Raw genomic sequence first — 16,180 nt, forward strand, 5'->3', positions numbered from 1 at the left:
TTTACATACTATATGTATGTGTACTGTATTTATGTATATATAAATTTATATTATATACAAATATATTTAATATATAAACATAGCATATATTTTTTAAACTATATACATGCATGTGTGTATTTATATATACATAAATACACTCATCTATTATGTAAACAATTTTTTATTTTGGATGCGATTAATCATCTCGTTTGATATATATACATGTGTGTGTGTGTGTGTATATTTTCTCTTTAAATATTGTCACTGTGCGACACACGCGACTTTGAGGACACGGCAACTGTCATGATATGATGTCAGGCTCTGCAGCGTCTTTTAAAAACTTAAATTCAACATAATAAATCCAAAATGTAAAAACATACAATCTTCTCCACTTTTCTGTAATGCTGCATTTTAAAATATGCCCTTGCCATCATGCCATGACACATCGATATTCTGTCGGTCACACGTTTTCACGTGACACAAATTCGCAGGTCATAATTCACCAAACTTGAACTTCGGAACACAAAGAAATGCAAAACTTCATAAGAGCTTGCATTTCTTCTCTTCCACATTCTCATATGTACGAATGGAAGACAATCGAACGAAGAGTGTAGTGTGACTGCTTGAAGGGAATGAATATTAGGATAATTACTTCTGAAAATAACCTTTTCTCAAAAAAAGCAAATGAAAAAAAATAAGTGTGAAACTTTGTTTAATAAAAATTAGAAACAAACATTACAATCAAGGAAATAAAGATTGTTTTACAAAGAAACACTCGCATGCATTTTCCACAAATGTTGTGTCATCTATGCCGAGGTCAACATTTGAGTGCAGAATTATGAAAAAATTTAAACTCAACATTCCGTTATAATGGCATTAAGGCCCAGTTCTCTCTTTTTTGATGGTGTAATCTGAAGGAAGGTGATAAAACAGCAGTCCATGAAAGTCTGTTAGCTCAGTTGAGTTTCCTGATGATTGTGTTTATGTCCTCAGCTCTGGGTCCAGGAACACCAACATCTTTCAGCAGTCCAACTTTGTCGTTAGCAGCATGTCGTGGTACTGACAAACGGAACGGATAGAGGAAGCTGTTTACCACCTTGAAGTACTTTCCAGCAGTATAGATCTCGTGAATAAGGTCCTCCAAACAGATGATCCCATATTGTCCTTGAGACATAAACAAAAGAAACAATTTTTAATCGTCAGTATGAAAATGAAAGACTGTCAGGCACTTATACCATCACAGAATATCAAAGAATTTATTTTACTTCTGTGCATTTCAAATATTTGCTCAAACACCCCCCCCCAAATCCTTTTGCTTGTTAAAGTTCATTGTTAAAGTTTTGTTAGGTACCCCAAAAATGCCCAATCTTCCACTGAATGGAATGCAGCTACCATGTCAATGACTTACCAAAATGCTGCTCTATGAGTGTATTGTCGGTCAGAGGAATCCTTCTCTTGCCAATCCTCACCAGACCTCTTTTCAATATGAGCTCACGGACTGATTTCAAGTTGGGATATCTGTTAAGAGATCACAAGAATCAATCAAACAAGTGAAAGCCAATTTAATTCCAAAAATATACATCTAAAAACCTGGAATATTCCACACAACGTTTTCTCAGTTTTGTCCTGATTTACAGTGTGGAAGAGTCAACAATAGTTTAAATTCAAAACTAAATCTGCAGGTTTTATTTTTTTTTATGTAAAATGAACATTATATGATTACTCACCCCCACGCAACATAAGGTTCCACTGTCTTAAGCATTTTTATAGAAGCTTTGCTGACTTTCACAAAGGCGCCACTAAAGATCTTCCTCAGCCTCAGCATCTGAATGACCTTCATCACTTTGAGGCTCACGCCTTTGACCCTAACAAAGCAATCATACGAAGAAAAATTAAAAACATATTCAAGCAGATGTAGAAAGGTACAATTCGCTCAAAAATGAAAATCAATTCACTCATTCATCTCACTTTCAATTATTTCACAAAAGTAGATATTTTGACAAATTGTTTACTGGTTTTGTCCACAGAATGAGTCTAATGCACTTTATGTTCCATCAGGTGTAGAATAACTTTAAATTATGAGAAAATACTACAAAATACGCCATGGAGAACTACCCCTTTAACAAAATTATGAATGCTGAATAAGTTGACCATACTCTCTGATGCGGCAAGCAAACACCAGGCTGTTCTTCGCTGGGGGCATGGGCGGCAGAGGTCTATGTTTGAGTCTGGCGAGTCGCGTCTCATCTCGATTCCTCCTCTTGCTGTTTTTTAAGAAGTCCTCCAAGCGCTTAAACTTAAAGGAAATTCCTTTTTGGACCTGGTGGAGATTTGACAATTTCAGTTTTGTTCTGAAGCAATTATTGGACTATTCATAAAAGCAGGTTACCAAGTAGGAACTCTCACTTTTCTCTTCTGCTGTAGCGCAAGTTTGGCTTGAGTAGCTTTGATAGCCTGGTACGCTTTTCGTTTCTTTAGAAGATTCTCAGGGACTAGCTTGATTACCTTCTCGGTTCTGAACAAAAGACATTAAATATGCACACGTTTTATTAAGAAATCGCTCTAAATGTACAAAATAAAAAAGACAGACATACTTGCAACTGGGCACTTTTTAATCTAACCCCGAATACATACTACACCTTCTTTATGAGATCATGAAATTTTATTGTTTTTAAACTTTGCCACAAAAGCTCTTCATCTTCACATATGGGATACATACACAAACGTGCATTTTTAAGACTATGCAAATAAAGGGTAACACTTTACAATAAGGTGTCATTTGTTAACATTAATGTATTAACTAATATGAACTATCAATGAACGATTCATTTATTAATCTTCAAATAGAGTAGTTCATGTTAGTGCACTAACTAATGTTAACAAGCACAACTTGGGAGTATTAACATGGCCTCTGATATCAGCAGCCCATGTGAAAACAAGCTCTACTTAAACCCCCATAAACTTGTTTTATACGCCATCCGTGAAAAAATAATTGTACTAAAAAAGTAAAGTCATTATATAAGTACTAAAAATGAAACAATATAAAAGAAATTTTTAGATTATCATCGCAGATTGTTTAGGATGTAATCGAAATACGTACCCTGATTCTGCCATCGCGTTTGCTGTGCCGTCGCACGGAAATGACGATTTGTAGTTGCACCTATTTGTGTAATACTGCCACCTTGCGCTTTGGAGTCTGTATTACGATTCACTAGGATCAGACTCGCGTTGAATACTTTACCGATATAGGATTAACACAGTTTAAGAAACACGCATAGATCTATGTCTATATCTACATCTTAAATTAAGCTAACTGAGACTTGTTATAGCACTTGTATATCACTGCTCTTTTGTTGATTTTGATTGCTTTGTCCTCATTTGTAAGTCGCTTTGGATAAAAGCTTCTGCTAAATGACTAAATGTAAATGTGATCTCTTCGCGCGCGCGTGTTTTTAGCTTACATGTGTGAACGTTTTTGTATGTATTTATAGCCTATGCAAAATTTATTTATTTACTTATTTAACGTTATTGAACTTGTGTCCAAACTTTTTTTTTAAGATAAATTTGATTTAATGATTTTTCTAATTAGCTCTCTCTCAATTCTCTGTAATTTCTTCTCTTCCATAATTTTTTTTCTTTCTTTATTGACCAGAACAAAATATACAACAGTTTACAAAAATGTGCACAATGACATTCATCGTGTACAAACCGTGGATTCACGAATCAAAAACTGCATATTCATGAAAAATATTACACGTCTTCTTTGCTTTTTTATTTTTATTAACATTGTTCTCCAAACTGGTGCAGTACTTTACTGTTACTTTTATTCATTTAGCAGACGCTTTTATCCAAAGCGACTTACAAATAAGAAAAAGTAACTAAAACTAAAAGTTAACACTCTGTAAATATATACACGCACACATTTAAGAAAATAAAGAAATTAAATAAAATTGAAAAAGTAATAGCAGTAGTCCTTATCTCTTGAAGAAATTGAATGAAATTTGGCTTGGATCCTGACCATTCTTCTTATGTATGTGAAATTTCCCCAAAATAATATAAAGTTGTACAAGAAAAGTAAAATTATTATTATTATTACTTTCACTGGAATAATACATACCAAAATTCTTTAAATTGAATAAAATATTTGTTTTCCTTCTTATGAAACTTTCCATATCCACCCAGAAAATCCCTGTGAATACAAAACAGATGGACAATAGACTCCTTTTCCATTAAACAAAAATCTAGTGCACTTATTGTTATTTGATGTAGGCTATATTATGATGACGTCGTCATAAAAAAAAAAACAATAATAATAATTTTCTTCCTGTCTAATAAGTTGTCCCACCTCCAGTCTGCAGGCTTTTATTTTTGGCTTGTTTTTATATCCTCAATCTGGCCAAAATGATCAAGCAATTATCCTTCCCTCTGGATTTATTGATGCAAATCTTATTGTACTGATCATTTCTCCTCTGCATTCATATTTAGTCAATTAATTCAGTACATATTCTGGATAGAGTTAAGAATTATTGCTATCTGTGAAATAAAAATTTTGTAAAAAAAAAAAAAAAAATAGATGTTGTGCCTGAAGCTTGCAATGGATAATGAGAAATAAATGTTAAACGTGACGTGCAGTAAAACAGTGTAGGTCAAATAAAACGTGTAAATGGGCTTCGTCATTGTACGTCCATAAGTTACGCAACATAGACATAATAAATACCTAGATGCCTCATTGGCCGCTCAACCGCACGTCAACGGCGCCGCCATGTTGGTCCGGGCAACTCTCCATAAATCTCATATCGGGACACAAGAAAATATACCTGACCCGGCGGCAGTTTGGGGATCTGCAGACCGTCGCACATTAATAAAAACAGATGTCGGGGTAGCATCTGTCTTTAATTTCACTACTCATTTACAAAGAGTAAGTTTATCATCACTAGATTATAAGGATTTCATAGCTTATCATAAAACTGTGGACTGATTCTATATATATATATATTTCTTTTTTAGCCAACTGCAAACAGGACAACGCAAGCCTCGAGGAAATCTGAAGAAAGCCTGTACTCTGCATTTCCAAGAGACTAAACCTCCACAGCCTAATGTTGTATTTGCACTAGTTAAAGCCCAGAACAGCCCTGAATGAATGGCCAGAATGACCCTGATCATATTCAAACCACACTCTCTCCCCGGAACAGACTTCCAGGAGCATTTATAACCTTTGTAAGGGTAATTTTTATAACAATATAATTAGCTTATTAAATGTTTCTGCCGTTTTTGTCAAATATTTAAAAATAACCAGTTTCTTCAGTCAATCACAGTATAATATAGTCTGCATTTCAAATTATTTACACAGGCTGTTTAATGCTGATCATTTACTGTATGTGCATTTACACAAAAACTGCGTAATGTAAATAGCTTAGTAATGAGAAACACAGGAACTCCTTAATGAGGGAAGCTGAAATATCATGACAAAATCATTGTTTATTGGGGGGGGGGGGGGGGGGGGGGGGGGTCATATTCTGGTCTGTGTTAAACATAACTATACTTTGACATTTTGTTGTACAATGTAAACTGCACACACTCACACCCTAAGCATTCCTATGTAGTAACATATATTAAAACATTTTTTTTTACCACTGTAACTGTAAGTTTTACTGGATCCATAAAGGGTTATCAGTTACATTTGTTATGAGTTTATATCTGTATAGAGTGCTATAGACTACCAGTGTGTCACTTTTTGATTTGTATTCACAGTATTAATAAAAAAATAAAAGCTCAAATGTTGGGGTTGAAGGCAGATAAAGCAATGAAACAACTTAATTTCATTTAATGTACTGTAAAATTACATTGCATGTATATATCACAGTTATACTACATTAATATTAGAATTATTAATTCAACACGAGTGTGATCTTTCACAATTTCTTAAGAAAATTAATAATTTTCCGAGCTTAAGTAAATAACTGGAGGATATAGTTATTTTTAACTCCATGTAGATCACAAACCACTGAAATCGGTTGATAAATGTTAACGTTATTGTGATTTTATCCCGAAAAAGCAGCAGCTCCCCCGTTTACCTCCATTTGTTTTTAAGGCAGTCTTGCCCGGATAAATATGGCGGACGGTTGACGTATCGCAGCAACGGCTCAAAGCGGCCAATGAGGCGTCTAGGTATTTAATATGTCTATGCTACGCTACCCAGCGATTCCTCAATCGCACACAAACCTGCGTAGCCAATCAGATCTCCAAGTCATGCGTCGCTAAGCAACAACCTCAAACTATGCCATAGAGATCAGCGCATTCTGCGTGACGGGAGCGATCCTCCTGTTTGTTTGTGTAGCTCGAGGATGAAAATGGCGGCGGGGAGAGATCAACGCGAGAATTAAACACACAAATGACAATTTGACTTGGATGACAGCAGCACTGCAGCTCCGGGAGGGAATAAAGAAGTAGTTTATCGTCAACAAACTGCATTTACGACAACAAACACCCGGAGTTTAACGGAGAAAAACTGCGTCCTGGAATTAAAATAGCTCCTGAAATTAGCCCGCTAACCTCGTTAGCTTCGCTAGCCTTCAGCTGGAAGGTTTAACGGACACCATAGCACTACACTAACGGAATAATTCTGCCAGAATAAGATGAACTGCGCTTTTCTCCACTTAACTCTCAAATGCAAGTTCAGTCGTTGGCGCTGGGCTTGTAGAAATATTTGCATCTGACTGAATGCATAACTAATCGCTCAGTATTAGCCAGCAAACACCATCCTCCAAGCCTTCTCAAAGTTCAGCGAGCATCTGTAAGAGGAGAACGGACTAAACAGGTAACTGGAATGCGTTCGTGTTTTATATTTGTTGTTTTTGAGTAAAGAGATCGTGTTGCAGGGCTGATTCAACTTGATCTAAACAACCATATGCATAAACATTGCTCCGATATACGAGTTAGTTTACCAGACAGGTGGAATGGATATGGGGTTTGCACAAACTGTTTTTCGAGTGATTAGACATGCATTTGATCGTTTATTTTTCATACGGTGAAGCATAGATCTGCACTGTGAGGTCAAAAGATTTAGTTTGGATGCTTGCAGTGTGGTTGTTGCTCATTGTACTTGGTGCATTTGGTTGAAGTGCAAGTTCATGTCATGTCGAGAGACTCCGCATACCTCAAGTTTGACAAATTGTTGTCAAATTGTATCTGCAGGCTTGAAACTGAAGCGCTTTAGTTGAGAATGCAGTTAGATTTTTCAATTATTTGAGTTTAATAAAAGTAAAGCTTGTCTAAGAATATTCAGCTCATATAATTAACAATAATAATAATTATTGTCAGTAATAACAATAATGAATGATTGTTATTAATATTGATAGTATATCATTCTACACTGACAATAATTATCAGCAAGTAGGTTTAATTAATTGTGGAATTTTGTAGCAGAAAGGGTGAAGTGGTAAAATGCACTCCAAAATTAAAATGTACTCAAATTATATACAATAATAAAAAAAAATCTTCTGATTATTATTATTCATAATAATAGTAATTTATAATAACAATAATAGTTTATTTCGTAATGATAATTGTAATAGATATTATTGTTGTTATTATTTTACCAACCAGTTATACCAGTTTTTGTTGTTGTTATTGTCTGATCTGATCAACAGCACTAAATATTATTTTATCCTGCCATGTATCATTCTATTTGTGCACCTTTTTTTTGGGACAGACTGCAGTTAGATCTTTGTTTAATGAGTTTAATGCAAGTAATAAGATTTTCTAACAATATTCAACTTCATAATCATAGTATTAATTATTCTTGTTATTATATAGGTAATAATAATGTAATGCGGTTGATTATTCTTAGACATTATTATTATTATTACAGACAATAAATGTAAAATCTTGTTTTCAAACATACAATTGTAGAATATTGTACATGCTGTCAATGGTTCCCAGTATGTTAGAAGCCAATTAAAAAAATATCAATAAATAAATATAAAATAAATTCTAATTTTGCCGTCCTTGGCTTATCAGGTGCATCAAATAGGATTTTATCCTGCCTTACATTATTTTACTTGCTCTAGTGCTTTCTTTGCTTGCCACTGGAAAAGCTTTTATACTTTTTGAAGGCCCCAAATATTCAAAGCTCGTGGTCAAAATTAACAGCTCACTGTCACCCCTCGACATTCCAGCACATATTCATATAAGCATGTCCCTTACATGAACCTGCCAGGAGAGCGATAGAAGATGTGGACTTCCTTGTTTTCAGAGTGTTGTGTATATGCTATAACTTTATAACAGTCTCCAGTGGAGGAGCTCATGCATATAAACGTTATGAATTGAAATAAACAGATTCCTTTTGATTGTAAGGAGCTGTGCAAATAATCTGGTGATTCATAACCAGTTGGCTTTAAATTTTTCTTTGTTTCATTGGTGAAGTCCAGCTAATTATGTAATAAATATGTGACCCTGGACCACAAAACCAGTAAGTGTCAATCATCTGAAAGCTGAATAAATAAGCTTTCCATTGATGTATGGTTTGTGAGGATCAGACAATATTTGGCAGAGATGCAACTATTTGAAAATCTGGAATCTGAGGGTGGACAAAAACTCAAAATATTGAGAAAATCGCCTTTATGAAGTTCTTAGCAATGCATATTACTAATCGAAAAATTAAGTTTTGATATATTTACAGTAGGAAATTTACAAAATATCTTCATGGAACATCCTAAAGATTTTTGGCATAAAAGAAAAATCAATAATTTTGACCCATACAATATAATTTTGGCTATTGCTACAAATATACCCCAGCGATTTAAGACTGGTTTTATGGTCCAGGGTCACATATATATATATTTTTCTAAATCTCAAGGCAAGTAATTTAAGTATTTTCGTACAATGCAACTGTTGATAATATAGTTGCTGTATTGTCTTACAAAGGCCTCTAATGTTTTTGTTTACATATCCTCACAACTCAGTGAGTAAATGATCAGCAGCCAAATCCAGATTCAAGCGTGACCAAAAGGCGACGATATCGCATGGCGCGCTCTTGCAGTTTCCATCCCCGTGTGTCGGTGCGAGCGTCTCTCTCTGCCGCAGCGTGGAGAGGGGCGCTCAGCTGTGCCTCCCTAGACGTCAGAGAGCTGACCTACATCTCTCTTGAAAAAAAGCTTGTGCAGCAGCCTGTGAGAATGTGTGGGGGTAGGGAGAGTGCGCCAGAGTGAACTAGCAAATGAACGAGTGAGAGGTACAGGAAAGCAAGCCTGCTCAAGCCAGCGAACAGACGCCCACCCTGTGCAACGAGAACGGCGAGAAGGGGACCCGGGCTCAGTGTCCCATGTCTTGTTATCAGATCATGCCTGAGCTTAACAACAACTCAGGGTTATTTTTCAAAGCGCACGGGAACGGCGCAAGACGGACAAACTCCGCTTCCCCTTTGCATGAAGGTTTGGGGCGAGGGGCAACAGTTTCTGCGAGTGCAGCATCTGCTAACTGCTTCCTTTGCCTCAGGAGTTATATTTACAGATAGCAGAGGTGGGAGGGACAGTCTCGCCCCTAAAGTTCAGAAGTACAGGATGTTGTAACAAGCTCCACGGAGAACATGTGCCACACTTTCTCCTGTTATAAACCTTGCAATTTTGACACCCCTTTCCACTCTCTCACTTTGAAAATTCTCAGCAGTTACTTTTTTAAATAAGACATGCATGCATATTTTATCTTTTTGTCTGTGGGAGGCATTAAATGAAATTTTCTCCCAATTAATTAATGGAAAAAATGTAATTAAATTTGCTATGTTAATAATTGGTATTCTAATCTTTGTTTTTTTGTGTTTTTTTATTTGTTTATAAATCATTACATTTTAGTATCCCTTATAATCAAACAGGATGTTTCACCCTTAATTTATTATAGCTGTTTTATTGAAAGTTTTATCTGTTATGGGGTTGTAAACAACACACAGGCAATGAAACAACACAATGTTTAAATATAAATCTTTCTAATAATTAATAATTGGACCAAAGATAACATTTATTTGATAAGCAAAATGACAGGATATTGGTAATATTCAGTTGGTAAGAAATCAAATTTTTTAATCGTTTTCCTTTTGAATTAAGTTTATTTTTTCTTAAGCACAAACTCAGTTAAATTTTTCAGAAAACAAGACTTATTATCTTAAATAATTTTGCTTATCAAATAAATATCTTGACTTGAGAATATTTAGATATTTGTACTGGAAAACGAGAAAATTGCTATATATATATATATATATATATATATATATATATATATATATATATATATATATATATATATGTGTGTATTTATTTATTTATTTATTTATTTTTTGCAATGTAACTCAACAATCCTGTTGACAATTATGTTTATTCCCATGGAGTTGAATATGTAAACAAATGACTAGTAAAATGGTCTTCTAGCCTGGAAGCCATGTGATGGTAGTATGAGACAAAAGCAAACTATTGCAAATAATGCAGAGATTGCTTGAATATGTATTGAAATTGCAAAATCCAGAGTGACTGACTGCTGTGGGAACTTGTCAACATTGAGCAGCTGTTTTAGGACTCTGGAAAGTGGTTGAAAGTCAACACCTTCTTCTAAATATTTTGCATTTTGCCCTTTCCATCATTTTATTTGTAAAATACCAAGTTACCTGTAAAGCATAAAATAGGCCTACTTTTTCAATAAATCTCCCACAGTAAGCCTTCCTTGTAAATATTCTTGTTTGTAAATAAATGCATCTGGAACAGTTATTATTCAAACCTACACATTTTCATTCATTGCGGTATGGTCAATACGTGTGCATAGAGAGAAGATTTGTCTTTAAATGGCATTGGTCATCTAGCTTTCATAAATGTTCAATTTTCTCCAGTATTCACAGTCTGTGACTATAATAAGCAAATGAATAAATATGAACGATTTTATCATTAGGTTTACTGTTTCAGTTTGTAAATTCAGAGGTTCTTGTACTTATAACAATGAGCAATGAGGAAGTAGTCTATTATTAGATTCTTATTACTAACAATCAGTTAGGGAGATATTTTGCTGTGTTGCATTAGTCAAGTTTAACGTCACTCTTCTTCTATCAACAGAGCATACTGATGGAAACATTTAGTGAAATCTGCTTCTATGCCCTAATTCACTCTGTTTCTCCAGAGGTTATTGTCATTATGCTTCTTGAAGTGTTTTGAATTTGAATGTTTTCTGAAAGGCATTTCAGTCTATACACAGATGTTACGTGCATGGAAATGGTGTTCAGAGTTCTCATCTACAGATGTTAGTAAGATCTATCATTGTTTGGAGATGCAAGTAATTACTACACAAACTGTGGATTTCACTTGCAGTGAAAATCGGACCTTTTTTCAAACAAAGCTTTATGCCTTGGTTTTGCGAATGACAACTCACACCTTTTTCTGTTCTTTGTCCTTTTTAGTTGCTTTTCATATTATCCTCTTTCATTGACTTCCAAAGGGGCTTCATTTTAATGTAATGTATTTCTATTAGATGCACTAAACATGGTGAGCAGCAGCATCCTACTTTTCTAGTCCTGAAATTTCTCTTCTCTTATTTCTCAGTGTTTCAGTAAAATGTATTTATATTAAATGTCTTGTTACAGTATTAACTATTTGTTGGGGTATTATTATTATGATAGTATTGTCAGGTTATGTGATCACCTGAATGGAGGTATAAAAAGTGGCATATCAGTGTTATTCATTTGTCTGATGAAGAGTCTGCGAGCTCGAAACGTCACACGCTATGTGATAGTTTTTAATAATAAACATCTTTTGATATTTTTTGGAGCTTTGGTGTTGCCGACTTTGCATTCCTAATATACATTATTAACTAGCCAATTTAAAAAGTCTATTATAATTTGAAAGAAATAGCCACACAAATTTCCAATACGTTATGGAGTCAAATCTGTTTCCCTTTCCTTTTTGATTTCTGGCTCTGTGGTTTTTCTACAGATTTAAAAAAAGGTTTCTTTTCTGACTTGCAAGTTGCAACAAAATCTCAGTTTATGCTTGTTTATTTGGTCATAACATATATGCCCTGACATCACACTCAAAGAAATACTCAACAAATATTTAATGAGTAACAGAATAGATGTTTGTCAAGAAAACACAAAGTTCTCAGACTTAATGCATTATTTTGCCCACTTGTCATTTGAAATGCATTCTATTTTGTATTGAAATATATTCTACACTCTTAGAAAAAAAAGGTTCTTTGGGGTTCTATATAGAACCCTAGGGTTCTTTACTCAACTCCAAAGAACCCTTTATGCCAAAAAGGTTCTATATAAGGAGAAAGAACCCTTTTTGGAACAAAAGGGTTCTTTGGGCTAAACCACGCTTTTTATGTGCGTTTAAACATTAGGCTATTTAAAATTATTATAGTACATTATATTTGTGCTTTTATTTCAATTTTACTTTGAAACACCTTTATTCAAAAAAAAAATAAACTTAAAATTTACATCTGCACTGAATCAACCTATTATTATACCAACAAACTGATCAGGTAGAAATAGGCTACATGTGTTCTAGCAGTGTATAGCAATCTGGACCGTTTGATGTATTTATTAATAGGTACACGCTAGTCTTCTATTTAATCAGCACACTAACATGATTGCAAGTTCTAGTTTTCATATGTCATGTAAGATGCCCTGTAGCTCTTTTATTGACAAGCAACATGCTCATATCAAGTTTCAGAGTTTGATTTAGATTCTAAAAGGCTATTCTTATAACTCATCCCTCCAAACAGATGCATAAAATGATCTTTGACATAAACAGCATACAAATTGAACGTGTATCTATGCGCTGATCAGTTTTGTCCCGTCTGCACAGTCGCGCATTGCAGTCGCTCGCCTCTCGCGAGAGTGACCACTTAAAAGCGCGCGGGCACCGCTGTTTAAACTTCAAAGGTTCACTGACTGCGCTCAGCGCTCGGGAGAACGACGGTTACATTGGTAAGTGAGAAAATTAATTAATTTTAGCTTATTTTAATTACTTTTACCTAAACCCTTGTCATTTTTAGTTAGCCTAAAGTTACACGTTTATTTCAAGAAGCTAAAAGAAGAAAGGTAGTTTGTTGCGTTGTCCAGGCCTGCTCAATTATCTGCCGGGAGGTTTGTCATTTTTAACATGGATCCCTAAAGTATCCTGATAAAAACTGTTGTGAATTGATTAATAATGCTGGCGAGAGTTCATGTTACGTAATTTTTTTTTGCCCTGTAGCGTTAGATTGTATTGGACCTATACGTAACGTTATAGGAAAAAGGTACATTATTTCTTTTTCCTCACAGTACCAACTGAAAATCATCAATCAGCTAATGTGAAGTTACTGATATCTTTTTTTCTTCTATTTTCCACCTTTTATAATGCAGGTTCTTATGATAGATAGATAAATAAAAAACATATTTTGCACTGTCACTGCAGGTCTGGACTCTGGAGTGCAGCATTACTACTTGTTTGTTCAGCAGCATTCAGATGAAAACACCACACTTCTCTCTAATTCAAGTAAGTTTTAAGATTTGATTTAATTGTGAGAGATTCTTTCTTTTTCCTGATGTATTATACTCTCATAGGTCTAATAAATGTTTCTCTGACTTGTATCCCCGTCTTAGGATGTCAAGCCTACTCATCGCAAGGAGAGTTAGCATCAAAATGGATGCGTCACTGACCAGTAACACAGAGATGCTACTTTTTGTTCAGTATGGAGCATCCAAAAGCCATCACTCAATCAGCCATTAATTTCAATCAGCACTATTTAGCCCTTCCCAGTGCTGAAATTGTCATGGGTCCTTTGGTTTTATTGTTTAAATGCTTATCTGAATGTAAAATTAATATTTAATGCTTATAAATATAATAACAATACTATAGTTAGTCTTTTAGCTCCCGTTTCAGAAACGTGGTTCATGGGTTACAGAATTGGGGAAAGTTGCAGCATCCAAAAAAAACAAAACAAATGTCAGACTACTTGATTTATAGGTTTATAGGAGAATGTGGCGGAAATACTTGACATTTATTTAAGGTAAAGGGTAATGACCTGGTGGTGAGATGCAAAATAAGAGTGTGATTAATATACTATTTGAAGACAAACTTTTCACATTCTAATTTTATTTGTTTTTGGGTTTTTGCATGTTAACTTTATTTGTGCAAGTTAACATTCCATTCAATTGTTCTTGTTTTTTTGTGTGTGTGGTTTCTTAGCAATCAACATATATTTGTGACTGACATGTTGGATGGGTGAGTAAGATGAAGGGGGTTGAAAAAAATATTTCTAAAAACGGAGAGTGCTATTTTAGACAGGTAAAAATGAAAAATGAAGTATGACTAAATAAAGAAACATGTATTTATGTTAATCTGTAACTGTTGCACTATGAATTGCTGTGTTATATATTGCTTGTCATTGTAAATGCTAATAAAAGAATGATCACACAAAACCTTGATGTGTTATGCTTATGGATATTTCCGTTTTACTAGTGATAAATTAGCTATATGAGCTGTTTAAGTCTTAAAATTTAATTAAAATAAAACTAAACTTTAATACAAAGAATGATCCCATGATGGGAGCCCCTAAAAGGTTCTATGTAGAGTCTTTTTTCCTGGCTACAAAGAACCCTTAAAAAGGGTTCTATATGGAACCTTTTAAGGGTTCCATATATGAAGCACCTGATAGAACCTTTTCTTCTAAGAGTGTATTTTAATGTTTTAAAATGCAATTTATTTTTAGCAGCTGAAAAATAATCTTAATGACCCCAAACTTTGAGCGGTTGTGAACGTGTTTGAGATATCAATTCTATGATTAATAGCTAAAGAAGATAACGTGAAAGGCCTGTGAAGACATTCTTTACAGTTGGGAACTGAAGTGCTGCATTATTTGTGGTTGTCGTCTGCATTTACTTGCAAAATTGATGCATTTCGCTCATGTGTTATTATAGCTGGTACTTAATTGTCACTCATTTGCATAAACCAGTGTGGTTTAATATCATTTCCGAATCAAAATGTACACCTGCATGCATTGCAAGTGTGCAGATGACTTTATGATATCTTGACTTTCATCATTCTGTACTAGGACAACATATAATTGGTGTGTAAAAAAAAAAAGAAAAAAAGCACTACATAATGCTGACATCAGCTGTGCTTGCAAGATGTTTTCATAAAAACAAAAACATTAAGAGACAACAGCTACTGCATTCAGTATTGTTTGATCATGCTGCTGACATTTTAAAGCTCAGATTTTCTTTTCCACTGTCTACAGTAAATTTGATTAATGAACGGTATTCCTCATGCATGACCAAATCATATTGCATTACATATAAAATTCATAATATGTTATGATCACTTAACATTGCTTTCTGAAATACTTAATCCTGATTTGTGGCGTTACGGCATTCTGGATATTTTATATGTAATGTCTAATGAATACCAAACTGTTTAACTGACTACAACCAATTTATTCTGTATAGCTGTGCTAGTTTCAATGCTCTCATATCACGCAGCAGTCTCTTTTTTTTTTCTCACATAATACAGAAATTTGTGCCTATAGGCTATTCAGTATGTATCTTTAATTTTGTGTATTCCATTGGATTCACACCTAGCTTCACTATTATGCTGCTCTATAATAGACTATTTGCTCAATGTAGCCCATAGATTTAAGCTTATATTTCTGGGGTACAGTTGAGCATATCAGGTAATATGAGCTGCAGAGAAGTAAGAAACTGTTGTATGAGAAGGATTTTAATTTTGAGGTTGTCTCGTCCTGCTGTCTGTTTAGAAACCACAGTGATACATTATGGCTAGTATTTAGGGTGATATGGTCATTTGTCATATTTTTTTGTTTATTTAAATATATGTATATTATTCATCGTAATGAGGGCTAATCAGTAGTTCTCAAGCATCCTAAAAGCCTTTTTTCCTCGTTTCAGGTTTTTTTCATTTACTCTCCCATTTCATTCTATAGGCCCTTTTAGGGCCGACGTCACAATTACGTCACAGCGCTAGCTGGAGGCAAAACAAAGCGAAAACTGGAGGCTGCCAATTCAAACCGGCACAGATTCGGCTACATAAGGAGCTTAAAATATCATCTTCTTGTGATGTTAGGTGCCCAAGTCAATGTTGAAGAGGCTTCAATTTGAAATTTTAACGCATACCTGCTGCCTCTGCCAGACAAAAAAAATGATGACAGCTGTCGTTAAACGAGA

At 34.5% G+C, this 16,180-nt stretch overlaps 2 protein-coding genes across 4 annotated transcripts in view; one reads left to right on the forward strand and one right to left on the reverse strand.

The window, feature by feature from the left end:
- Positions 1-677: 677 nt before the first annotated feature.
- Positions 678-3,124, reverse strand: LOC306843840 (ribosomal protein uL30-like). Its single transcript, XM_079375526.1, has 6 exons — positions 3,083-3,124; positions 2,389-2,497; positions 2,139-2,302; positions 1,710-1,847; positions 1,391-1,500; positions 678-1,146 (listed from the first exon to the last, which is right to left on the reverse strand). The coding sequence occupies exons 1-6, from the start codon at positions 3,094-3,096 to the stop codon at positions 938-940; spliced, it is 744 nt and encodes a 247-aa protein (XP_079231652.1). The 5' UTR covers positions 3,097-3,124; the 3' UTR covers positions 678-937.
- Positions 3,125-6,313: 3,189 nt separating this feature from the next.
- The window catches only part of LOC306844268 (nuclear receptor coactivator 1-like), a 55,857-nt gene continuing 45,990 nt past the window's right edge, over positions 6,314-16,180 (forward strand). For all 3 annotated transcript variants that reach the window (XM_079376265.1, XM_079376266.1, XM_079376267.1), the window contains exon 1: positions 6,314-6,799. The gene's annotated coding sequence lies outside the window, so the exon portion shown is untranslated. The remainder of the gene's footprint in view (positions 6,800-16,180) is intronic.

Source organism: Barbus barbus, assembly GCF_936440315.1.
Source record: "Barbus barbus genome assembly, chromosome: 24".
In the NCBI taxonomy this organism is placed as follows: Eukaryota; Metazoa; Chordata; class Actinopteri; order Cypriniformes; family Cyprinidae; genus Barbus; species Barbus barbus.